At 41.1% G+C, this 26,954-nt stretch overlaps 2 protein-coding genes across 9 annotated transcripts in view; one reads left to right on the forward strand and one right to left on the reverse strand.

Annotated features, from left to right (window-relative positions):
• ZNF106 (zinc finger protein 106) overlaps nt 1-9,884 on the forward strand; it is a 50,803-nt gene extending 40,919 nt beyond the window's left edge. For all 5 annotated transcript variants that reach the window (XM_044437003.1, XM_044437001.1, XM_044437004.1 and 2 more), the window contains 4 exons: nt 460-531; nt 2,762-2,833; nt 4,472-4,618; nt 5,936-9,884. In XM_044437003.1, coding sequence (XP_044292938.1) covers nt 460-531; nt 2,762-2,833; nt 4,472-4,618; nt 5,936-5,992 — 348 coding nt within the window. In that variant the 3' untranslated portion in view covers nt 5,993-9,884. The remainder of the gene's footprint in view (nt 1-459; nt 532-2,761; nt 2,834-4,471; nt 4,619-5,935) is intronic.
• A 2,032-nt stretch (nt 9,885-11,916) lies between these two features.
• CAPN3 (calpain 3) overlaps nt 11,917-26,954 on the reverse strand; it is a 30,036-nt gene continuing 14,998 nt past the window's right edge. Inside the window, exons 12-23 of one of the 4 annotated variants that reach the window (XM_044436845.1) lie at nt 26,889-26,900; nt 25,505-25,713; nt 23,413-23,449; nt 22,856-22,960; nt 21,291-21,368; nt 19,515-19,572; nt 18,627-18,691; nt 18,016-18,084; nt 16,116-16,194; nt 15,818-15,934; nt 14,507-14,565; nt 11,917-12,362 (exon numbers count right to left, since the gene is read on the reverse strand). In XM_044436845.1, the coding sequence (XP_044292780.1) occupies nt 12,336-12,362; nt 14,507-14,565; nt 15,818-15,934; nt 16,116-16,194; nt 18,016-18,084; nt 18,627-18,691; nt 19,515-19,572; nt 21,291-21,368; nt 22,856-22,960; nt 23,413-23,449; nt 25,505-25,713; nt 26,889-26,900 (915 nt within the window). In that variant the 3' untranslated portion in view covers nt 11,917-12,335. The other 3 variants (XM_044436847.1, XM_044436846.1, XM_044436848.1) reach the window with 3 other exon arrangements.

The following is a 26,954-nucleotide window of genomic DNA, read 5'->3' on the forward strand; positions in this document are numbered from 1 at the left end:
AGTAGCTGTGCTGGCTGGAAATTACAGGGCTTGCACCCTGGCACATCTGGAGCTCAACAAGTTGGGTAATTCTGGTTTAAGCAATTAGAAATGCCTGCATGAATGAGGTGGTTCAGTGGCTCATTTCTCTAAATTGAGTAACTGCTAGGTAACTTGTTCTGTTCTACAGATCAATCCTCCAGTGAGATCTTAACATACTTGTGCAGAAGATGCATGTTTTTTCTTTGGTTTTCTTCAGCTTATTAATCCTGTGTTCACAAGGCTTGTTGTTAAATGCTTGTATGTTTTGGAACATTTTATAAAATGTACACAGAAGAGCTATGGAGTGCAGGTTTTCCCAGGAAGGAGAAATTTGTTATGGTGTCTGTGCCTTTTAGGTGTGTGAGCTTATCCTTAAATGAATGCAGAATTTTTGGCTTATAAAATGTCTGACATTCTTTTTTTTCTTCTCATTTAAAGTCTCATGATCGCTTGCAAGTCTACGGAGGACATTCAGATATGATTATGTGCATGACCATTCATAAGAGCATGGTAACAATTTTTCTTTTTCATAAAAATCACAGCTTCTCCTTCTCTCGAGGTTATCCGGGAATGGGTTGCTCTTCCCACCTGCTTTGTAGGTAGAGCTATGCTAACAAGTTGGTGCTTGGTTCCCTCCAGATATTGGAGCAGTCCATCCTCCAGTGTTTGCAACTGCCAGATATTAAGCATCCTGTCCCATGCTTTCCAAATATCCTTGTCCAAAGATCTTGAGACTCCCAGAGCAGTATCTCATGAGGGGCTGCTAGCAGAAGAAGCCTTCCTGGCTGAGTTGGGCCTTCTGGGTACTGTATTGCAGTAGTTCCAGTTCTCTGTTGTTTCATGTCCAAAGGGTGCTGCTGGGAGTCTACAGAGCACCATGACCTTTGGTGAACCATGGGGGCCTGTCTTATCCCCCATGTTTAGCCATGTGAGAGCCAATGTGGTGCAATAGCTAGAGCATTGAACTGGCGCCTCAGAGTCACAGGTTCTAGCACCCATGCAGCTGTGGAGCCCACTGGGGGGCTTTGGCCACTCACTGACTTTCAGCCTAACCTACCTCATAAGGCTGTTGGAGAGGAGAAGAACAGCTCCTTGGAGTAAGGCAGGATATAAATGTAAGGAGTACCTACATCAAGGTTGGGAAATGTGTTATTGGACTGTATATGCAGTTAGACTGCAGCTAGGGATGTTGGAGAAATCTGCAACAGACTCCGATGTGGTCAGACTTCTAAGAATGTGGATTCTGCAGTGGATCAGCTTTTCCTATGTTGTGCAGACCTGCAGACCGGGGTTTTGTTTTGTTTTTACTCTCATTAATTATTTGCACATTTAGCCATAGAAAAATATTGGGGAAAATGACCAAAAATGCGTATTTCCCCCATGAGTTAAGGCATGAAAAATGCATTTTGTATGTGATTTGCATATGTTGGAGTTTGCATATCTCTAGATACTTGTATACAAATTTGTTCAAAATCCAGTTCCATCAGTGAGCAATACAACAAAGGCCACCTGTGTATCTGCAAAATGCAAATAGAATGAATCTGTATATCCCTAACTACAACTCTCATCAGCCCCAGCCAGCATAGCCAATGGGGGATGATGGAAGTTGTAGTCCAACTACTAAAGGCCACTTATTTCCCATCCCAAATCCTATTTCCTCTCACCTTTTAACTTCTTGAATCTGTTAGCCCAGAATGCCTGTCTTATTCTGAATGGCATTGCCACAAAATCTTGGGATTCAATCTACTTACTTGTAGGGAAAAGGGCTAAAACTCCCAGTGTGTCCCAAACAGCATGCAGAGTTAAAGATTTGTCTCTGATATCAGCCATGTGCTTACAGGCACTTGTGCTACTAAATATTTCATTTATTTAGGAAAGTTGTCTGAATTTATTTACCTTGCTTGATACTGGGAAATTTTGTTTAGTTGATTATCTTTACTGGTGTAGCATAGTGGTTAAAATGTTGGACAGGAACTCCAGAGATCTGGATCACTGACGCTTAGCCTAACCTAACTCACAAGGTTGCTGTGAGTATAACATGAAGAGGAGGATTATGTAAGATGCCTTATCTTTGCAGGGAAAAGAAGGTCTGATATAAATATGATATAAATATAAAAAAGACGGGTACAATCCTTTGACCACTAGGCCTTGTCTAGATGACCACTGCATGGGTCAGGACCACAGCTCTGACCCCAGAAATGTGTTCCAAGGTTGAGTTGGGACTCAGAGTTCCTTCCTGCCACCCTTGTGAGGCATGGTTTAGAGCCGGTGCTGAGGGGAGGGGAGGGGAGGAGTGATGCTCCAGTGGGACATGAGGAATCCTGATGGTGCCCCAGCCCCTCTCCTACACTCAATTGGATGCCATAATCCTCCAAACTCAGAGGTTACAGGAGGCCACATAGGATGACACCCTAAATAAATGAAGAGTGTTCTGGTCAGGGTACAATTTTGAAAGTAGCGCCATTGCTTGATACATTTAGGATATTATGGATGAAATAGTATGTATGCTTAGAGAGTAGAAACAGAGCAAGTCAGAAGGGGCCTCCTGGGCCATCTAGTCTGACTCCTGGCTCTAGCCGGCTCCCTCGCAACATGCCAAAAAACCTCTACAGTCTTGCATTCCCTAGACAGCATAGCTAGCTGAAGGAATACTGAGAGCAATATGAGGTTTTCCTCTCCAGACACGCATAAGATTGCACTCTTGCTTTCTCTGAAACCTTTTATTCTATTCCCTTTTTAGATCTACACTGGCTGTTACGATGGTAGTATTCAAGCTGTGCGACTAAACTTGATGCAGAATTATCGTTGTTGGGTAAAGATCAATGCATTTTTGCTCCTTAGATTTAACTTCTATCTGTTTGGTTTGTATCCTGCCTCTCAATAAATATACCCAAGGACAGTAACAATAAAATCCACAATGGAAGTAACATAGAGTCACAATCCAAATAATATAAAACACCTGAAAATCAGATAAGTCAGTTCAAACATCATTATATTAACATACAGATCAAAACACACAGAAATAAAAAAACAGTTCTGTAGGCCAAATGCCTGTTTAAATCAAGTTTTTCACCTATAGGCTGAAAACCATTTCATTTTTTCCAACCCAGGCAGTTGAAGAAGAATTCTCCTTACCAAGTAGTCTCAAATGATAAGTTCACATAATGCTATCCTAGCATGCTGCCAACAGAGAGTAGGAGCTGGAAAAGGTATCCATATTAGGGCACACAGAAGACTCAAGACTTACGCTTCAGCAGTGCAGCTCAAAATTGGTCCCTGTTGCAAGTGCACCAGCTGTGCTGCCTTGTTCAGAATTGCTTACATGGGAATGGCTGCCGTTATGTAGGGAGTCCCCTTGCAGTTGCCAGGTACAAAGCAAGCACACAAAATTCATCACAGGATTGCCGTTCCTGGGAAATATAGTAGATTCTCTGGCTGGAGCTGTAAGCCATGAAGCTAAGTGCAAGCTATTGGAGTGTTTTTATGTTTATGCAATTGTTTGATTTGTACCCTGCCTTTCTACCAAAAATTCAGGTGCCTTGTGTTTTCTAATACCCTACCCCACTCCACTTCCATATCAGTTCACACCACAGAAGAGTCAGCCCACTTGAAAAAAAGATATGTGTCTCAGCTGTATAAACTGCTGTGAGGAATATTTTCAAGCAAGTTCTGGCTTCACATAAACGTTGACTTCTGCTCACAGCGAACATTAATGCTATTCTTCTTTAACCCTTGCATACAGAAACTGTTGCTCTAATGGTAACTTTATTTTAATTTTATATTGTTATCTATGCACATGGCACATTGCAACCAACAGATTGGACAAGATTCTGCACACAAGGGGTGCTTGGCATGTAAATTAGTCATATGAAAACAGTGGAGGAGGGTAGAAGAGAAAGACGATGGAGCAAACTACACTGTTAGTTTTTATTGTATTTTAGTGTGTTTTATTGTTCAAATCTATTTTAAATTGTTTGATAAACTGTCTTAAGCACCATTTTTGATAGAAAGTCAGGGTAATTCAAATAAACAAACTGGGGAAAATATGAGATTATTTCAGTTACACACAGTTTGACTTAAATCAAATGTGGGGACTGCCTGGTCATCCAGATGTTGTTGGACTGCAGCTCCCATGAGCATTAGCCAGTGTGGCCAATGGTCAGGGAAGATGGGAGTTTGTTGACTGGACAATATTTTAAAGGTTATAGGTTCCACACCCCTGGCTTAGTGATGTGTGTATAAGCGCTCCTTAGTTTCCATATGCATAGGGTTGAGGCTGATCTCTGACATTTTTGTGAGATTAGACTATCTACAGCTCCATTTGGTACATTTAGCAAAGGTGTGCGGAAAAATTCCTTCTCCCTGTATACCTTATGCCTGTTTTGTGTTGTACTTTTTGTGCTGTTGACATTCCATTTCTCTAATGTTTCTTTTACACCTCTCTTGCCAGTGGCATGGATGCTCACTGATCTTTGGCGTAGTGGACCACCTGAAACAGCATTTGTTAAATGATCACACAAATCCAAACTTTCAAACACTGAAGTGTAGATGGAGAAACTGTGATGCTTTCTTCACCTCCCGAAAAAGTTCCAAGCAGGTATGTAGCAAAGAAACAGAATAAACTAAAACTCAGAGGAAACTTTTGGGCATGCATATCATATCAATTTTTTATGCAATAGATGATCAGTATTAATGTGGATAATCAGTAAATGCAAAGTTGAGGCTGCACTCCTGTGGTTCCTGCATCAGGGGCCAGACAATAAAGCAGATCAGACTTCAGAGTAAGGAAGGAAACCTGTCCTTGCACCCTTTCTTGTTGCAAGCACACAAGTCTGCTGTTGGTGGTCCAGGGATAACAGTGCAAAAAGGGTATGCTGGGTTGGATCAGGGAACTTTGACTCCACCAGAACCAAAGTGGCCCCTTTCCCCTGACACATTCCTGGAACAACTGCAAAAGTAAGCCAATCCTGGCATTCTCTACTTATTAGAAAATTTCTAAAATGCGCAGAGGTCATCAGAGTATGCATATGCTCTTAATATCCTGTCTTCCATTTCTTCAGTTTTCCTTAGCATGACAAATTGTTTGAATCGTTGCCAGACAAAACAATTTCTCTGATATGAATCAAATATATAATTGAGAATAATCATTGTAATTACTGAGGAATGCCTCTGTATAAAATAGGGCTTTGATCCAAACTTTGCTGCTGTCATTGGACATAAGAGGAGGCAACTTCCATCTCTTGCAGCCATTTATGTCCTCTGAAAATCTGCTTCAGAGGTTCAGGGATGCCTCTGAAACAATAGGGCAGGGCTGAACAGGAAGGAGGGAATCAGTGGGTATTGTTTCTCCCAATTCAGCCAGTGGATTCTTCCATGAGATGGACAAGCTTCCTGCTATGGATGGAAGGAACCTTTCCATTTATAGAAGACTGACTTAGGTTCCCATCATATATAATTGGTCAGTGGATCACAGCAAAGAACCAGTATCTGCATGCATGCAACAAGCACCCCTCATTATTGTCGTTGGCCTGAAAATTCAGAGAACTGAGTAGGCTGTTACTACAGCTGGAAGAGGGATTTATTGTATTAATGTTTCCCTGATTCTTTGGATTGCATAGTCAAATTCCTTAAGCAAATGTCCCACCACCATTGTTTGATATGCTTTACAGAGAAGGCTAGGTTCACCTAAAAAGCAGATTGGGGTCACATTTATAATGTGCAACCAGCTGGCATGGGAGAGAAGTGCTTTGTATTACAGTCTGTTCAATGAAGCAGCAAACACAGACTGATCGGAAGTCTGGCACTTGTGTGGAATTCTATTCACTGATGTGTTTAAATCTTTTCTAAGTTTAAACTGTTTGATACAAACTGCTGGTTTGTAATTTTTCCCTCTCCCTTTTTCTTCAATCAATAGGATGCAGTGGGACACATTGAAAAACACGCAGAGGACGATAGCAAGATAGACTCATGAAGCTTTTTCACCTCCCACATTGGGAAGTACCTTTTTATATACTGAAAGTATTCCATGCTTTGTCCATCTCTTGTCTTCTCCTTTTTCTGGCTCCAGTTCATATCTGGGGTGTGAAAAGGACACAGACCTTTTTCTTTTCTTTTCTTTTCTTTTTTTGCTACAGAGACAGCATTTTGCTTGCAGCTCTGTAGAGAAGGGAATAATGGACAGACTCAGACCAAACAAAACATTTTTTTTTACTTGTTAATGGAGACAAACCAAAACATCCTTCATTCTATCTGCCCTGTCAAAGAAGAGCATTGTGCACATCAAAGATTTGATATTCAGATGAATGTTTGTACTCACATCAGTGCCTACGTACACTGTTTATCCATCTGTTTTATGTTGTGTGCAGGTCATTTTTGGATTTGGATAACTTTAATAATAGCAATTAACTCAACTCTGACTAAAAATACCTCTATTTCTTTCCATTACATATTTGAATCACCTCTTTTGATGAGAGATATTAATCAAGAGTAGTTGAGTAAATGAATGGCTTTACTTTTAAACTTCAATGTATGATGTGACTTATTTTCAGTTCTAAGTGCTAAGTCTGCACTGTGAGTCATTATTGATTTTCTGCACATTTTAGCCCCCAAAGTGGCTTGTGATGACTAAACAGCGAAATGTCTATTCACTGCAAATTCTTTCATAGTTTTTAAGTTACTAGGCACCTTGATGCAAAGACCAGTACAGATAACAACTTCAGCTTTAAAACATAGTTATCTGTGCATTTGTATTCATTGCTCCCTTGCCACAATACTAGGACTGTGTTCCTATTTCTGAGCATTTATTTGTTAAATGTAAGGCTTGTTCTGGCATTTAAAATTGCTGCATTTTGCAGTCCTGCACCTTTATTGAACATGCTCACTGATAGCTGGGCAGTGTATGCTCTGAAAGCAGCTTTTGGTGGCCATCTTTTCCAACTATAATGTGGTTTTATTTCCACTGAATACCCTTAAGTTACTAAAGTCATGTAAAAAGAAAGGCTGTTGGGTGTAAAACAATATTTTACAGTCCAAAGAGTGCAAGCAGAAGCTGAGGGGGGTGTGTGTGTGTGTGTGTGTGTGTGTGTGTGTGATATGCTGCCATCTGGAATAACATGATAGGAGAAGCAGTGTGAGAAACCAGTAAAATTAGAAGACAGTAGTTATAGTGCAAAGAAGTGAAATGTGTGCATGGGGCAGAATGTACTTAAACTCAGTGCTCTTTGGGGATAGCAGTTCCATTGTTCATTTCATGATATGATTCATTCTTCAGATCTCTGCCAGTGTTCTCGTTATCACTTGCTTCAGTCTTTCTGGCTTGTTCCTATGGAAAACTGTGAATTCCAGTAACAATCTAGAGACATCTGAGAGTATAGACTTTGCTTGTTTCATTTTATTATTTTAGGTGATGTGTAGAAATGATAAACAGAGCAAAGGTGACATGGGGAAGTGTTCTTAACAGCTGGGTGCAAGATATTGAACAGACTGCAAGCTGTATGTTGCTTTTCATGGACACCTTAACAAAGAACATGGAGATGTTATGGACCCTTCCCTACTCTCCAATATTCTTAGTGTATTTTGAGCCAAGGTGTTCATCTAAAATTACAGCAGAAGACCACCCTTTTCTGCAAATTGAATTTGCTTCCATGTAGCCCTTAAGATCTTTCCTTGACAGAGGAGTGGAATAAAACATTTAAGACTATCATATCTCTAGATAGAGTACCCTCCTTTTGCCTTCGTGTCCCAACCATGGTTTGAAGACTCAGAGCATTCAAGAATTTGCTTCTAATTTTCTATTACGTGTGTTCGAGAAATGTATGGAGAACCTTTTCAGGGAGAACTGGCAAACTGTACCAGGGATTTCGCCCATCCCCTTGCAGTCTGTTTCTGGTCATAGTTGTTTTACTATTTGCCAGCTTTCCTCACAGTGAGAGAAAATAAAGGAAGACTTACTGTGAGCATTGGTAGAGAACACTCATTGTCTTACCAAGAACCTGCAGAACTTTCAATCCATAGGCTGGGGGAGGGGGGGAGTTGTGATACTGTGTTTTGTTTTGTTTTGTTTTTTTATATTGGTTTTAGATCATCCTTAATTGAATGTGATTGAAATGAAGGTACAGAGTTATGATGTTTGTAAGAAAAAGATATGGAGTGCAGTGTTTGTGTTAGTCTTGAGAATTAGCAAGTGAAATGATTTTCATTTTGCATCCTCTTAAAAGTTTTTTCTTCAGTGGTTCTTTACTGGAAGAGGATGCTGATTTTATTCATGAAAATATGTGAAAGCTCTTTTCACTACTTTAATAGCTGCACTTGATGCACTCCATGTTCTCGGCTGCTTTAATAAGGAGGCATGTGTTCAAGATGGGTCTGAAGACTGATTTTGGGATGCCATAGATCATTTGTCTTCAGATTGGTTCAAGAACAATATATGTTCCTCTCTTATCAAAGTTTGGTTCCATATTTTTGCCTTTATTGGATACACAGAGAACTGAAAAACTGTTCTAAACCAAGTCACATAGTGATAACATCATGTTACCTCTTAAAGTTACTAATGGTTTCATCATTTCAGTTCACAGTGATGAAACTTCTATTGGAGTTGCATAGATTGCAAAATGTTCTCTTATAGTTTAGTGGTTTTTATTTTATTTTTTTAAATTTGAAATTCAGCTATTTCTACCTTAGCAGGAAATGTGAGCATGTTCCTCTAGGATATGTCAGAATCCATGAAGATGCAATTGTTGTTATTTACTAATTGTGGAATGAGAGCTCCCACTTTGTTAAGGTTTTATGAAGGTTTTAGGCTTCTGGCATCTTCCATAAATAAGCTGAAATTACATGAGAAAGTTTTGTTTTAACATGAAGAAATAGAATTGAAGTGACTAGAGGGAATTGTGGAGTATGTTCTTGGATTGCCTGGAAAGTGTGTTAACTTTTATGTGCTGGCTAATGTCTAAGTAAGTTGTGGGCTGTATATGAAGTGAATTTGGACTGCATGCCAATGCACTTTCCCAACAGAATAGCTATTTCTTTCATGCCATTTTTTCTTACCTTCTGAATGTAAGTATTTGGTGTGTGTTAAGAGCTGTGCTGTGGGGGAGTGGTTTGTGTTTCAGCTTCCAGGAAATTACACAATCATTCAGCTGCTTGCATCTTTTAACTATTACATGTGACTGAATATCAGTGATTACCCCAGCTTCTGTTTGCCCCTTGAGACAAAGAGTTGGGCTTGAAAGACAGACTTTGGTAATGTTGGATCAAGACACCAAAGCTTTGGTGAACTTACCTGTTGAAGTCAGTGGCAAAACTCCCATTTTAATGTTTCAGGATTTCATCCTAAATATCAAGAATTTAAACCCTTTTCTGTAGTTCTATGATTGCTTAAAAATGTGAGTTCTAGGTTCCCATTTGTGGAATGCAATTGACTGCATTAATCAGAAAGATTGATATGAAAGCAATAGGCAACCAATAGCTAACTTGTTGTAAAGGTTGGGTTTCCTAATCCTATCAGGATGGCTTTACACAGAAAGTATTAGCAGAAAAAAGTATGAGCTCTTCTATTCCTTTCATGGACTATACAATGATAAGGTTACAATCAGAACATCTCAATTTGTATGCCTTTTAAGGTAGGAGCAGATTGGTTCAATTGTTAAAAAAAAGCTAAATGAGAAACTGTTTAAATAATATCCTAATGACTTACTGGCAGTTTTCCCAATTTTTTTTTTCAGTGAGATGGCCTGCATGGCCCTTCTTACAAGTAAACATGAGTGGATCATATGCATTGAATGACTTGATCTTTCCTTTTTACTACAAAGCTGTAAACTAAATCAGACAGAAGGAAATAAAAGAAAATAAATTTATACCAAAAATTAGGGTTGGATTTATTCTTTTCATCTCTCACTTGGTATTTTTAAATGTTTCATGATTTATTTACATGACTTATTGTTGAAGGAGCAGTAGAGTAGTTATCCCACATCTAATTTTGTAGGAGTCTTTGTAGTTGTCAAACTTTGTAAGTCCATTAGTATTGTAAGTTCTGCCAGAGAATTTCATGTGAACCAAGACATAAATTTTAAGTAGAGCAGCAACACTTGATTACTTGAATAAAAACATATTTGACTAAGATCTTAGTCAATCAGGCACCAGATATTTCAGGAATGGAAGGACTTAGAATGTTCCCCTGAAGTGGTTTTGATAAAATAGATAAACATGGCTCATTTTCAGATATTTTGGGGTACTAGCTGTTCACAGTCTTAGTTTGGATCATGCCTTTCCTTTAAGATGGGGAGGGGAGCTAGGCCATGGGCTGAATTCAGTTTCAGAGAAACTTATGCAGACTGCTTTCCAGTAGTAGGGTGGAGCCAAAAATAAAACAAAAAAGACCAGCATATTTTAGCTTAAAAGTTGTTGCTGCCAATAGGTAAGTCTTAGGAACGGCTTAGAATGGAGGGAAACTGTACAAAATCTGTGAAATGACCAAATGATTAGTAACTTACATAGACGTGGGTGGGGACAAGGGTGGGCATGGCTGTTGGGTAAATCCATAGGGCCTAATTTGGCCTCCAGGCTGGATGGTCCCCATCTGTTTTGAAAGGAATTATATTGGACACAGCCCTTGACATCTGGCCATTGTCTTGCAATTTCTGCTTGGCCTATGCCATGTTAAAGGATGCTTGAAGGTTAGAATCCCTCCCCCACATGTATGCATGTGCCCATGCTAATGCACTTCACAGGATAATCTTCTTGCTTTTGAATCTCAGAATTCACATATATGTTCTGAATTATAGCTGCTGAAATCCTCAGAAGTCAGCTTGGAAATATGAGCATCTCTGAACATAAGCACAAATCTTTACTGGATGGGACTGTCACATTTTTTTGTAATGGTAGTGATAGAAAACACTAGCAAATAGTATTTTTATCAGTAGGATTTATAAGTTCAACCCTGGTGAAAGGCACTGTCATTCATGTATTCAGGTGTTTGGTCATAGTTTGTACAACAAGTAAGCCATTTTTCTAGAATGGAGACATTGCGTCTGTAGCATTAAACTGTGTCCAGCATGGGTCCTCAAACTACAGCCCAGGGCCAGATCCAGCCCACCATGACCATTTGGATCCACTGCATGCCTGCCTGCACCCATGCATGCACCCACCACCACCCACCTTGTCCCGCATATGGGGAGGCAGCAGTTTGCTCGCTCGGAGAAAACGATCTCCAAGTGAACAAGCCGCTGCTTTGTGTGCCCACCTCGTGGTGCATGCCCGCCCCCGCCTCCTCTCCCCTTGCCGTGTGCGCCCGCTCATCTCACCTCGCCTCGCCGCACACCCCACCTCATCATGCACGCACGGCCGCACATGCTGTCCCCACGCCGACCTGCACGCGCTGCTGGCACCACCTTTCCGGCCCACGTCCAGCACTGGCAGCTTTCAACTGGCCCCCTGGTGGAAAAGTTTGAGGACCCCTGGTGTACAGTTTTGAACCACATAAATTATTCCTATGTCTGGAGAAAGTCACATATGAAGCAACACCAACTAACGTATTTCCATACACACAGTAATTTCTGCAGAGGGTTTACTTACAAGGGAACCAGAACCTAATATGGGTAAGCAGGTTCATGTCCCCCAAAAAGCAAATACCATAAATATTTTTTATGGTAACCAGGAATATTTTTTTCTGTAGCTATAAAATCAGTTCGTGACAGTTTGTCAGCTTCTTGATTCAGTCGCAGTTCCACAGGGTCACTTGGTACAAATTAAGCAAATTCTCTACCTTTCTCTGAGAACCCACCATGCTTAGATATGACTGCAGAGTACCAACAAAAATCATATGAAAAGTCTTCAAATGGAATTAAATGTCTGAAATATTTTTGGAACAACACTGAAATCACTTAAAAGTCAAATGCATCACTTTTGAACATGTTTAATTGTGATGATTTCTTCAACATTTCTGGCTCATTATCATGTCACATTTCAAATTGTTTTTTAACAATTGTTTTGAAACTAAGAAAAAGAGGTACAGTGGCTGTTGTAAGGAATTGCCAACCTGGCACCAATGGGAGATAATGTTGGCCATGTGGAAAACACATTAGTATAATATCAGTTATCAATAAGTGGAAAGACAGATTTGGATTAAGAACTGTCCTGTCATCTGGTAAAGGGAGATATGTGTTGCTTTTGTCTGTATTCCTCTTCCGATGCTGCTGTTAAAGTGAAGGGATGCAGCAGAAGGCCCTTATATTGCAAGTGAATGCTGGCTGGCTTCTCACCATTGAAGGAAAAGCTGGATACCATTTTGAGACTGAGGCTAGAAACACAGCTGGTGATCAGGCATACATGGTCAGTTGCAACCACTGGAAGAAGAAGAGAACCAAAATAAACATTTAAAGGGCACAGCAAAAGTGTGACTGTGTGCAAACTTCCCAAGTCTACAGTTAGAAACTTAGGAATCTGGTTCATGCTCTGGTTCATACTCATACTCATTGGTCCATAGAGCCCAATATTGCAAACTGGCAGAGGCTCTGGAGATGGGCACCTTCTGTATGCAAAGCATGTGCTCTACCCCCTGAGCTGCAGCCTCCTACAAGTGACTTAGCTGGGAGTGAGCTCTGCTGAGCAGAGCATCTGACTAAATGCCTAGGCTCAGGCAATAAATCCACTGTCATGATGCCATTTGCAGGGAAAATGTTGCCAAAATAGGGACCCCAATTAAAATTTGTTTGTATGAAAATACACAATACCACTACATTGCAGGATGACATACTTGTTTTGCATTCGCTAAATCACTCCCCTCCCCCTGACTTCATAACCACAAAACTAGCAGCCAGATAAGTGCAGGTGTAGGTCATTAAAGGAAAGCTAATCTATAACAGGTGATTTGGAGTGGAAATTATTCTAGGCAGAGCTTTACATGTTGGGACACTGCTTGTTGGACAAGTTTAGCTGGTCTTGCTTCCAGGTAAGTGGGCTGAGAATTGCTGTATTAATCAGCTTATAAAAGCTAGAGGAGAGTTCATAATTTCTTTATCCTTCTGTGTTTTATGAAACAGTTATTCATATAGCTGATTTTTCACACATACAGCTGGAGGAAGAGGAAAGGAGGTTGGAGCACAGACCCAGTCTCCTCCTCCCTGCCCCCAGAACAGCCTCTTCACCCTCTTCAAAGATTGAGTTCCCAACCCTAGGCAGCTAACGCCATTCTTTCTGCACCACCAGACTACAAAACATTCCTAGCTCCAAGGTCTGATCTTCATTTCTGAGCTTGGATATGGAAATTCAAATTATCCCATGGCTCTCCACAGTGTCTAGGGGCCATAGGCTCACACTACTGAAGGCTTTCCTAAATGTTGACCCTAAATCTACTAGTGGCATAGCTTGACCTCTTATGAATTCCTCAGTAGCAGTATTAAGCTGGACATAACTTTAAGTGGTGGCCATTATTTTGGGGCAATGATATAGCTGTTCCTATAGAGGCCAGGCTATCAGTTACAATCTCGGCGCCATGATACAAATGTTATGGATAGCTGATAGGTGAGAGCCCTGGGTGGAATCAGCTCTGCCTCTCTGCTCAGGGAAGGTTTCCATGTGCAAGGCAAAGAGAGGATGGACCCCTTGCAGTCCTTCCACAAATCTGGCCTGGGGGATTGGGAGAGCCTTGAGTAGATTTGTGCAGGCAGAGTAGAACTATGGTGGAGAAGAAAGGAAGGGAAACTTTCAGGGATAAAACATGTCTGCTTGTGCAACATTAGATTCAACCCACTAGAATGGCTGTTATCATGAATCTTTTCCCTTTGCTGCAAGTAAAATATAAGGGAGCATCTTGCACATTCTCAAGTGCAAGTGAATAAGAACATGTGTTCACCTGTATTAAGGAACCTGGCTGTCAGTTTCCCTCCAACCAGAAGATAAATACACATGTCTACTGCTTTCTCAGATCATCTGTATCAGCTGCTGAGGAAAGCTAATATTTCTTTCTCTTTCCTAGAATACAGGTGTTTACCTACTTGCACATAGAGAATCAACTTTTAATATTGCTCTAATCTAGAGGGACTGCAGGTGGCGCAGTGGTTTAAACTGCTGTGCTGCTGGGCTGGGAGATTGAAAGGTCACCGGTTCGAATCTGCACAATGGGGTGAGTTCCCGTTGCTCCGTCCCAGCTCCTGCCAACCTTGCAGTTTGAAAGCATGCAAATGCAAGTAGATAAAAAGGTACCACTTCAGTGGGCAGGTAACAGCGTTCCGTGCACTTTGGTGTTTAGTCATGCCGGCCACATGACCACGGAGACTGTCTGCGGACAAATGGTGGCTCCCTCGGCTAGGAAACAGAGATGAGCACCGGCCCCTAGAGTCAGGCATGACTGGACTTAATGTCAAGGGGAAACCTTTACCTTTAATCTAGGAACTTGCTGCTGTTTTCAGAATGACCTTCTTTGGGAGACAAAACAAATCAATAGTGGAGTTTAATTCTGGAAATAAAAAAATGCCAAAGGAGAGCTTACCTCAAAGACATTCAGCTTGATAATACCATCTCCATCTTTATCGAAGGCATTAAATGCACCTAAGGGAACATGTGAGGAAAACAGCATATGGAGAGCCACTCTAGGAAAAATATGGAGCATTCTGAACAGTTAGCTGGGCAGTAGTCCTAGGTATTATGAGACCTCAGTGGCTTCAACATTTCCAACTTTGTCATTCAGCTGCTTGTGGATGAGTAGCTGCTCAATGCACTGTGTGAATCGTCCCTTTTGAGTAAAAAGATAACACATTGCTTTGGCCATAATGGCTGAGAACATTTCAGTTGGGCCATAACAAACTGAATCAGGCTTGCATTGAAATAGTTTCCTTAGAAAATCTCTTCTCAAGATGTAGCCATCTTGGAATATGTAACTGGATCTTCCAATCCATCATATCGGTGTAAGAATTCCCCCAAATGCACAAGATTTACATTATATGGTAATTAATTGGACTGCTTTAACATCAGGCAATAGCTGACTTGTGGGACGATAGCTTTCTGCTAACATTAGCAGGTAATAGGTTAAGTGAGATGTTGCAACAGCTAAGGCAACTAGAGATGTTGCTGTGGTACTGGAATGCATAAAGATATCAGGAGTCATTTTATTTAAGACTAGTTTTTATAGTGGGTGATAGTAGTCATTAGTGATATCTTCTTATGTTACATAATCAGTTGTGAGACAATCAGGTGTTGCTTGTATGACCTCAAGTCACATTGAAATATTAAGACTGCTGCAGTCTGCTGGCCTGAGACGTCTGGGTTTCAGCCAGCAAAACCTGGGTCAATACTGGTCTCTGTAGCCGCCACATGATTCAGTGACCTCACAACTAATATTCCTGACACAACCATCACCACTCACCAACAGCAGTGTAAAAAAATAACAAAAGTCAGCAATTTATTAGCATGGCCACTGGGAAGAGTTTGTATTTGAGAATTGTCCTATTTTTATGAGAGGAGCAATGCAAGAAAGCTGTCAAAATGAATGCGTTGTTTACTTCTGTTTTCTCCCCTTTCCCATTCTGCCTCTTGATGTGTTAGTGAGCTCACGGCAAAGAGTCAAGGGCTACTGGAGCACAAGTGAAAGAAAACTTGGGATGGGTTTGGACTGAACACTAGCTACAGGCCAGATTAATGCCTTTATACTAATAACGATAGACATGAAGAGAGTGTCTCAATGGCCAACGTTGTACTCATGCAGTGGAGTCCAACATTAGAAGGCCTATTACACTCTGTCAACCTCAGTGGACACTCTGAAATAGGATGGGTAGATATCAACATTTCAAATAAATGCACTCACGGAACATTCCCTCTAACCGCACAAAGCAGCAGATAAAGCTGTCAAACTCAATGTTCATATTCCTGTCAGCATAGCGCATTGTAATGATGTCGTACAACTGGTTGTTCAGGCGAAACCCTGAGGAGAGAGAACAAATTGTTTTGCGCAAACGGGATTTGTTCTTATTCAATCCCTCCTTGTGTACATAATATTGTTTAGATTATGTGCTTTTCACAGAAAGCCTATCAAAAACAAAACTGAAAAACGCATTGCTCAAAATCCTGTCAGGGAACATAGACTAATTAATAGTGTAGAATACCTGCATCCTGAACAGCATTACGCATCTCATAGCTGTTAATGGTTCCTGAATGATCAGCGTCATAATGTTTGAAAATTTTCTGGAAAAGACGAATTGAAACAATGGTGAGGGTTGGGGTGTTTTAGAGCGTTCCCTGCAGAAAACAGATAAATGGTCTCCAAAATGTTCCCTATAGGAATTAAGACAACTGCCACAGGAAGCACTGAGAATGGCTTTGTCTTGTACAAGATAAATGGGCTCTATAGCATGTCAGAATATATAACACAGGCCTTTTGAGGTTTTTGGACATATCTGACGGTTTGAGAAACTGCTATGGCCCCATTGCAAAACAGCTACCATAGGAAGCATGGCTAGTCAAAAAGGCCTAGTAACTTGCCCAAAAGATTGAGTACAGCCTTGAGTACAGGGATGGGGTTGGAACACAAGCGCATACTACATTCCTTTGAACCTACATGTTTCAGCACCAAAAGAATTAATTCAGTTTATTAGTTCTATTTTAAAGGAGGGGTAGAGCACCTTGGTGAGTGACGAGAAGGTTGTCTGGAGCGACGCTGGTGCTCACAGCCACTATTTTTCCAACTCCTGTCCTATGATATTGAATTCCAATGTCGGCGGCTTACAAATGTTTTAAATACATAAATAACTTGTGAGTTCTCCCTCTAGTCTACAACAGAGGCCAAAATGCTGGCACTGTTCCTGCGATGAGATAATATGTAGTATAACCAAGGCAGTATGTTATCATGCCCTTAGCAATTAGGTTTCCCTGCATTCTTGCTTCACATGGTAAATGGTAGAATGCTTCACATAGGGGTATGGTCTCAGTGTGCATAGGGCAGGATCCACTTATTTGAAAATGACTCCATATCCCATTTTCCTTACACAGTGTAAAATAAAACATCAGGAAGAATCTCTAGCTTAGCCCTTCCCCTTTTATTTTAACTTTCTTTATGTTTCCTAGGAGGATTTCACAGTGAATATTTCTAAAATCAGCAACCCCACACATGCTGTGATGACACATTTGCCTTGGGTCTTCTGGGGTGAGCAGGAGAGCTGGAAACTGGACCTTGGCATCATCTCCCCACACCTATCCCACCCCAATATTAGGGATATTAGGAGTAGAGCAGATAAGGATGCTTGCTTTCCTTGTTCTATAACCTCTACTTCCTCTTTAATGCAGGCTGGTACTTTTAGGACACAATCCTATGGACTCCTGACATCAGTGGGGAGGCCATGGGATCCTCTGAAGTCCCAGTTCTGAGATCTTAGGATGTTGGAACTGGATCACCAAGGCCAAGCCGCTGCCCCACCCCTGAGGTTGCAACTGGGCCATGGAAGGGAAAAGAAGAGCCACGGAATAGGGCAGGAGGAGGCTGGGGCTGCAGAGTGGTGCTGAGTCCAATTGGTGCCCCAGCCTCTTTCCCTCCCCTTTCCTGGCACTCCATCTAGATAGATAAAAACAGACATCTAGAGAGAATCCAGGGTGTGAGGTCCATTGCACCCATGCCTCACTCCTGCCACTGCATGCTTGTAAATCTCCTCAATCAGAGGCTTATAAGACTCTTCCAAGCTGGCAATGCTTTGTCTCCAAAACTGGCATGTATCAACATGGAGTTAAAGGCTCCCAGGGCAAGCTGATGTGCTCAGTTTGCTAACACAGAACTTCTCACAGGATTCTCCTAAACATACATGATAAATGTAGCCAACAATATGCTTCTATGTTTGTTTTGGGCCCTCTATAAAGTGAAAAGCCCAACTGGAGATGACTAGCTTTTATCTCTATTACTTTTCTGTCGTCATTCATTGAGTAGATGGTTGCATGGCATTCACAAGCCACCTTACCCATATAGAACACTTTTCTGTATTTTAAAAGCGATAAACATATAAGAAACGTGAGTAATACCTGCCAACTTTTAATCTTATTCCAAAGGTGTCGAAACTCATCCAGGTTTATTCTCCCAGAGCCATCAGTCTGTGTTTTTGGTGTTCAGTTGAAAATTGTCTTGAAATATAACTAGTAAAGCCAGAGTTCAGTTCAGGGGGATGTCCAATTGAGAAATGGTTTTTAATGTTCAGAAAAATGGAACATCCGAGTGAAATGTTCCATTTATCTAATGGGGAACTAGACAAGAAATGATACAGGTCATTTGTCACCTGGGAAATGACATCCTTCACCCTCAGCCTCCTCCCCTCTCCATTCTTGGCAGGCCCCTTTTCCTTCCCACTGACGTCACATGGTGCAGGGCTAGGGCCCTGCTGCAAGATTCCAGAACAAGTGCTTAGGTTACAAGTGCTAAAGTTACACACACGTCACAAATCGTGGTGTTACGCTGTCACAGGATCAGTGCTGTGGTTTGGTAGACAAATAAACCAGCATAAATATTTAGCATTGGGAAGCACATGCTCATTCTTCTTTAAAATTTACATTTTAAGAGGCTGATATGTAATATATAATGTATTGTAAGGCTATATTATTGTGATGTCAAGTGAAGTCATCTGATTTGAAAAGGATACATCCATTAAGGCAATCATGCTGCGACAGGACTCCAGTGCAAATCCTTCTGTTCGCAGGTCTTTGTCTAAAATTAAATATTTCAGATGAATACCATAACAATAGCAATATGCTATAATGGATATTTAAAATGTAAGCCAAAATTGAAAATGTGAACCCTCTCTTTAACAAATTTTGAGCAGGAATTTTAAGACATTAGCATTTAAGACCTAATGAATATTGTCTGAAATGGAGTAGCTGCTTTTTCACGCTTTTAAACCTCACGAATAGACCCTCAGAATGGTACAAGTACTCCCTGCACTTACCATCTGTGTTACTGAGTACATTTAGCAGTAGTCTTTAGGGTTAACTTGTTAATGTTTTCCAAAAGGATGTGAATTTAAATCTGTGGTATTAGTATTTGGGCCATACCTTAGCACAAATTCAGTGTTCAGATGTGAAATGCGAGAGTTAACACTGCCCCTTCCTTGGAAAGCAGTCAAAAGTCAGATGGAAAATAGGCTAATGAATGTGGCTCTCCCTTGGAATGTACAATGATCAGATAGGATAGGCTTAAGTCAAATGAATAAACCACACATTTGCAAACATATGGCAGTCCAATGCATCTGCAAATGGCTAATTAAAGCAGCAGTGCTATTCTTGTCTTTGATACTCTGAATATTTTTCATTATTATTATAAACTACACCAATAGTCCTATATAGTCAGAAGTCCAAGCTGATGGAGGTCTGAAGAAGTCTAACCCACCAGAGTGAAACAGAGCAGTTATCACCTGTGAACCATTTTACATAAACATGGGTGTAGAGGGGATATTCTTGCAATATCCAAGTCATTGCTTCACTTTGCTGGTGATATTTTCAGAGGATGAACTGAAAGGGGAAGCCATGCTTACGTTTTTTCAGAACATTGTTGAGGACATTCCTGAGTTCATCAGCACTGATCTCCATGTCCTTTAAAAAAGAACAACAGACCAAAAGAACATGAAAAGAGGCCTGCTGTTCACACCAAAGGCACATCCACCCTGCTATTCTGTCCCCACAGTAGCCAGTAACAGTCATAAACAGTCCACAAACCCATGAATGCTTGGGTTCCCCAGCAGCTATTCTTGAAAGGCATGTTGTCTGGCATAATGGTCACCCCAGGTAGCTTTACCTTGTTGTAGAAACATTCATCAGAGAACTCAAAAGGATATGAGATCACTCCAACCTTCTCCCTGAAGGAGAACCACCAACACATCCTTCTAAGAGTTCACTCCATGAAATCCAGATCCATTCATCTCTTTTTGAAGCAGAAAGGTGGGCACACACAATGGACTCTTACTGAGGTGTTCAAATGTAATTGTTTCAGTTTGCACCTAACCGCAATCCATCATTAGTCATTTACCACAATGGGCTGGCTGAACCTGCTAAGCACCCACCATGAGTCTGACAGATTCTCAGGCTCACTGTGGGTACTTTTCTCTCTCCTCATTCCTTCCCCTCATCGCTCCTCATGCTATTTCAGGGGATAGCATAGGAGCAACTAAGCCCTTCTTCCTGGCAGCCATGTGAGCTGATTGTGTGTCAATATGTCTGTCCCTTTAATCGCCACCCCCCCACACTGGATTGCAAAAGCCATCCAGGAGCCAACTTTCACACTGCCCTTCTGGGCACACACAAGCTGCCTCTTCAAAGTGCCCAGCACCCTGGTCTACCATGGAGTTTTATAGAACATTAGAACAGACTTTGCTAGATAATTTCTGGAGAACTGGATATATGTTCTCCATATACATGTTCTGATATATGTTCTGGGGAATACACTCCCCAGAGAGGTCCGCCTGGCACCGTCATTATTTGTTTTTTGGCGCCAGGCCAAGACCTTTTTATTTAAAAGTTATTTTAATTGTTAATTGTAAATTGTATTTATTTATTGGTTTTTATATTTATGCCGAGATGTCCCCAGATTTTTAAGGTTATTTGTATGATTGTTTGTTTATTTGTTTTGTAAGCTGCCCTGAGGCGTTTTGCGAATGGGGCGGCATAGAAATGTTCTAAATAAATAAATAAATATGGACCACCAAATTAACACATCCAGAGCTCTCCAAGCTTGTAGTAGCCCATGTCATACCCTATCAATGCCACAAATAACAGTTTTGTGATTCTGCCATATTAAACATGAGAACTGATTATGTGCAAACACTCAGATAGCGAACTTTCACAGACTTTAGAACAAACAACCCAATATTTTACAAACTGCACTAGGTTTGGGCCAAAGTGGACTAGCTTGATGCAAAAGGCAATCTGTCCCATTTTATTTTCTTCCTCAACAATAGCTGTGTTCTGTTTGTAATCAGTATGACTAAGAATATCATAAAAACAGTGTTCTTGAAAATGGTCAGCTATAGGTCAGCTATGCCAAAGAAGAAATTCCAGTTAATTTGAGATTTGTGACCAGCACCATGGTTAAAATAGCAAACGTGTGTGGAAATTAAGCTGTTGTGTTGAGAATAGTCTGAGATTGCTTTTGGGAAATGAAAAATGGCAACTGACTGGCACTTTCTAGAGTCAGGTCGCTGCTTTGGCTCCCTTGCAAAAGCCCTGCCACCTTGGGGTCAGCATGTCCAGTGGCTGATGGGTGGTAGAGCGGGGAAGGGGCAGCTTAGTAGCACAAGAAAAGGTTGCCTACTTACATCTCCAGCAATCTGCCGGAAAATATTTCTGAACTGTTCCTCTTCATCATCTTCCTTATGAAAATCTCTTTGTGCAGGCTGTAAAGACACAAATTGACAAAATAATTGAGATGAGTTGTTCTGCAATGGACATTCAGAAGAGAAAAGGCAATGCATCTCCCTTTCCAGGACATTTCTTTGCAGTTCAATATATTTGGTGTCAATATGATTTCTGTCCAAATTCTTTTTGTGGAGCAGAAATCTTTCTTCTTTGGGAAGTATTCTCACTGTGGGCTTCTTCTGGGACAAAGGAGTTCTGCTGTGCACTACATGGGTAACCAAAACTCAGTCGAATATGTTTCTATGTTTTCCATTTCTAACCAAGAGGCCCCTTGTCTCAAGGCCTGAAGCTGTCTATAGCTGAATGCACACAACTTGCAATTCCATAAAAAACTGGAATTGTTGCAATGCTGTATCAAAGCTTCTGCTTCCTTTCTTATACAGGAGAAAGACAGGGAAAATAAACACAGCTGTTAATAGTTCTTGTGTGATTCTTTAAAACAGAGTTATAAAGCAAAGCAGAAGAGGCAAAAAAGCAAACCTTATTTGAAACAAGATGCAGAAGATTCATCATTTAACACAAGAAATATACAGAGTGGCAAAGAAGCTGGGCATGGAATTATTCCATAAGCCTCACAGGTAATGGGAAAAAACCCAGTGCAGATAGTATAAGCATGATTCAATTATTGCACAGACTAAAGATCCACTCATCTAGTGCCATTCAGATGTTGCTGTGTTCCATTTAGGATAGCTGAAATTGTATTCACATTACCACCAAGATGTACTGTTGGGTTTTTCTTTTAATTTTAATGCTAGATTGTAAATGGTTTTCAACTTTTGAAAAGGTTATATTAAAATATTTTTAAACTTATCAAGGAAATTATAAGGGGTCCAATATCTACTGATACTTCCCAAATATGGGAGTGCCACATCCCTGAAGATGCAGCTCCAACTGTGTCATGGCTTGGCTTGGGCTGCAGTCTAGTGAGCTGAGAAGCACTCATGGAAAAGGGGAGCAAGATTGCAAGACTGGCTCTATGCCCACCAAGTAGAGTCACACAGCTCTCAACAAAATGCCATGTGTGGCACTTATAATATGAAGAGCACACCTCCAGTACCGCAGTGGGAGAAGGGGCACCTAAAAGTTTATACATCACATGGAGACTCCTCAAGCAAATATTGATACTACAACCCAATATTAAGGGGATGATTTCAAAGAGCACTCCCTTTCTCCTCCTCGTGGGCAGTTCCCATGCAAGGGGACTGATGTCATGCGTATGGAATATGTTTTATTAGAACCAAGACTCCACGTGAATTGGCCAAGAAAGACCAGGGAGCTGGAGATTTGGTTCCAACCTGCTTGCGCTGCAACTTCATTGTAGTTGCTTTGTGCATTTTCCTCTATAAGGAAAAATTCTCCAGAAGAGGCAAGAATTATGGCTGAAGGGACATGCTTGTTGTGCCACTTAGCAACTTCACGCTAGTTAGAGCACATGCCATTTCACTCATGCTGACGATACAGAAACCTTATCACTTTTCTCTTTCTTATCCGAGCTTGTATTTTCCTTCCCCTTTTTATGCCCCTCACCGTTCTTTTTCTTGCTTGCTCTGTCTGAGACAAAGATGATTGGCTAGAGTAGAGAGAGGAGAAGTGGAGAACAGGCAGAAAGTCAGTGACTGGAGGTTGCAGAGGGAAGTGTCCTTACAAAACATTCAACAAACTGGTGGCAAATCTCTCTCTCTTGCTCTCTCTCTGATGCACACAATCACACACTCACAATCATGCATGCACTGCAAAAGGATAAGAGTGAATGCTCAAAAATAGCCTTTTCATTAAGCTGAATACTGGCCCTGTGCTTAAGCTAGGAACGCCATACTTATCTCTGTTTCAAAGTGCAGAGACAGGTTGTATGGTTCTACTAGCATTTCTGAATACAAGCAGCAGCGACCCTGCTTCAGCAGTAAAGACTAGAAACAGATGACCAAGAATGACAGTGACATAAAATAGCTGTATTTTGTGCAGTTTCATGAAGAAAACAGTAAAGCGCCCCAATATAATAAACTCCATAGGGAATGTACTCACAGAAAGGTTTCCTACTTCAATCTTGTCTTCAACTTCCCTGTAGGATTAGTGAAGTTGAGGAAAGGAGAAAAGAGATAAGGAAAAATAAGTAGTTCTCTTTAATGTGCATCTCTGTACTTGACCTGGGAAGCATAACATGATTCCACATATCCAGAAAGAAGCTAGGTCTGGGTTTCATCAGCCCCCAATTCAGGGGTAGGCACAACCTGTTTGGACTATGGACGTACTTGGCAATTTGAGGAAATTGCCCTGGACACCACCACAAAATAGCTGTGGTGAGAGGGTGGCAAGGGACAAGCAAGGGTTTATTTCATTTATGTACTTGATTTGCACTCCACCTTTCCACCAAAAGACCAGCACCCAAGGCAGCCTTCAGACAAATGAAAAGTTCCTAAGGCCAAAAGACAGAGCATAAGGGGTGGTATTTTTGTTATTATTCTTACTATTCAACCTGCTAAATCTGCTAAAAACCCATCAAAGTAATTTACAAACATGCAAAGCAGTAAAAAAAAGACAAAACAGTAAAAGCATTAAGTTATTAAAAGTAGACATTTTGAAAGTCCAGGTTGAAAAGAGACATCTTTACTCTCTTTCAGAAGGCCGAGAAAGTGGTGGCCAATTGTAATTCTTGAAGGGTCACATTCCATAGTTTGACAAATGGGCCTCCCAGCAAATGCAAGGAATCATGCCCTGAAAAGGGCTCCAGGGCTCCAAAATACTAAATAGCACCTTTGAACCTACAGTTTTCAGCATTAATTGGTGCTAATTTCTGAGCAAACACAACTGCTAGTAATGACATGTGTTAATTAATACATTAAAAATTGGAAGGACTGTGCATTCCAAGCAACATGCCTGGGGGTACACTGGTTGCCTACCCATGCTCTTATGTGTTGCCTCTGGATGCCATGAAAACTTATCTTGCACCTAACAGTGCACCTAACAGATGATTTGGTTCATGAGGAATTATTCCCACCTCCTCCCTTATTGCTTCTCTCACTGGTGTTGCAGGGGATTCCGCAGCAAAACTCGTCTAGCCTTCCCTTATATGACAACTGTGACCTTGACCCCTTTTGTGACTGTCCTGGAGATCACTTTTTGCACAGTTATTCACTGGTTTGCCACGTTGTTTTAATTATGCGGTTGGGGCAAGGGGTTGCACCTGAGACTTATGCAAAATTTTAAATAATGTTTTGGAGGGGTTGGTAGTTGAAAGTTGGCACAAGTGTGCCACTCCATGTATCCCAAATGCACAGGCTTGTCTCATCGGTGCCCTGGCTGGTGCCTTTTGCCAAAATAAAGGAGCCTCTGTTCCTGGGCTTTAATGAAGAAAGGCGGCAAATAGGTGAATTGCCTGCTTGGCTGTCTATGTGACAGCTTTCAAACTGCAAATATATGATGGCAAGTGAAGTTATGGAGAGATTTTTGCTAGCAAAAGCAAGCAAAGAAGCATTGGTGGGTAGATCAGCCCCTGTCCTAGCGTGATCCTCTAATTTTGTGGGGGTTGGACCCGACTGTTCCCTTTCCCCACCTTTTCCTAAGACTCCAGGTGCTTGGGGAGGAGGAAAAATGTGAGCCATCCCATCCATCTATGGGAGCATGGCTTTGGACAGCTGCCAAACTCAGACTTCCTTTTAAAACAAAAGGGGGCAGGGGTTGGCAAAGACAATTTCATGGCTGCTTATATGCAAGTTGTTATAATTGCTGTTGAAAAACTAAATAGGCTTTTTCTTGCTGCTGCCACACCACAAACGTTCTGCAAAAGTATCTGTTCATTTGTTTATTTAAAATGTTTAGTAGAGTTCCTTTAAGGGTAGACCCCTCTCAAGGTGACCAATTTCTTTCCTGCCCCTGCAGCTGAGCCTCTGAATTTGGTAGCATGTCAACAGGAAGGAGGTCTGTGCATTGTGGGGAGTTCTTGATGGGTAAGATTGGCCTTCAGATCCTTGGAGGTTGCCCAGTCCCTGATTTATATCTTACAGGACCATTAGGAAGAAGTACTGAGGCAATAGATGAGTAGCACCCTGAATACTCAAAAGGCTATTAAAATGCTGTTTTTAGATTTTGGAATGCAGAACATGAATTTTCTACTTACTCTGAAAGACTTATCTTTTCTGAGAAAACTCTTAGCAGAAACTCTCCCTCTTGGTGAGGTTCATATGTAGATGGGATGATGACATACTCATTTGGAGGCAACCTGAAACGTTCGGCAACTTCTCTCAAGTTTATGTATGACTTACACTTCACTTTGGAGGCATTGTAAAGGAAAAAGTCCTTCTGCAAATGCTTCTTGTCATTCTGCATCTGTAAATACAATCAAGTAATTATAAGCAAAACTACCTGCATTTCCTAGAAACCTCAACCAGAGTAAAATAGAATTTTTGAAAATTCCCTTTTAGTTCAGCTATGCTGAGCCTGGGATTAAGAGCTCAGTTAGAGATATGACGCAGAAGATCTGTGGTTAAGACCTCCCCATGCTTTATTCTGAAGCAGTCATGGGGGCCTGTTTATTTGATTGAGGAAGCAAAGTTGCACCACATATGACTGCACCTTCCCTGCCCATCATATTGTCAATAGGGACACCAGGTGGTTCAAACCCCCTCCCTCCCTCCCTCCCATTTTCCACTATGATCAAACTAGCAGTCCCATTCAGCTGCTTTGAAGTTAAACGGCTCCAAATGGCAACAGATCCGGATCTTCTGTATCATGTCCAGACATTTCTTATTATTTCTTCTGTTATATTATTTCTTCTGTTGGTTTCAATAAGACTTGGTCATAAGCCACGTTTATCCATGCTCTGGTAACCTCTCAGCTGGAAGGCTGCAGTGGGGCTGCCATTGAAAATGGCCTGGAAATTCACCAATCAAAATAGGACAGTGGGATTGCTAAAAGAGACTCATATAATGCCTGTACTCTTCCTTCTGCACAGGCTGCCAATCCATTTCTGAAGGTGCAGGCCTACCGAGTATGGAATTTCTACAGCTCATCATGTCTGAGCAATGGTTTAGCTTGACACTAGCTTGATCTCATTATGTCAGGTTGTTGCTTGTCAAGCAACACTTTGCATTAACTCAAAAACATGGGACAGCTTGTATCAGTACTTTAGCTATTTCCACAAGGTCTGTGTAGTTTCTTGTCATATATTTTCAGTTAAATCACATATACTTTTATCTATGGATGGAGCTCTATACTTCCTGTTTCTAGTAACTTACTCCTGCTCACCAATGCCAGAGTATTGTCATGTGGGCTACTGTATATTACCTGTTTGTATCTGAATGCGTAGTTTGGGATAGCACACAGGAAAAATGCAGGCTTTTAAGATGCATCCAAATATACCTAAAGCTCACATTATGGTGAATCTCTATTAGGAAACATAAGCTGGACAACCCCAGATGTTTGTAGCAAAGAAGCACACAAGCAAACGTATTTCTGGTTCATAATCCAAGTTATCAGCAGGTCACCTTCCATTCTACTCATACCTCTTTTGGCACCTGAGAAAAAAAAGCATAGAAATGCTGTTAGTCATGGATGGAAAATGGCTTCTT

The sequence above is a fragment of the Varanus komodoensis genome, unplaced genomic scaffold (genome assembly GCF_004798865.1).
Source record: "Varanus komodoensis strain SLA01 unplaced genomic scaffold, ASM479886v1 scaffold3, whole genome shotgun sequence".
NCBI classification, from domain to species: Eukaryota; Metazoa; Chordata; class Lepidosauria; order Squamata; family Varanidae; genus Varanus; species Varanus komodoensis.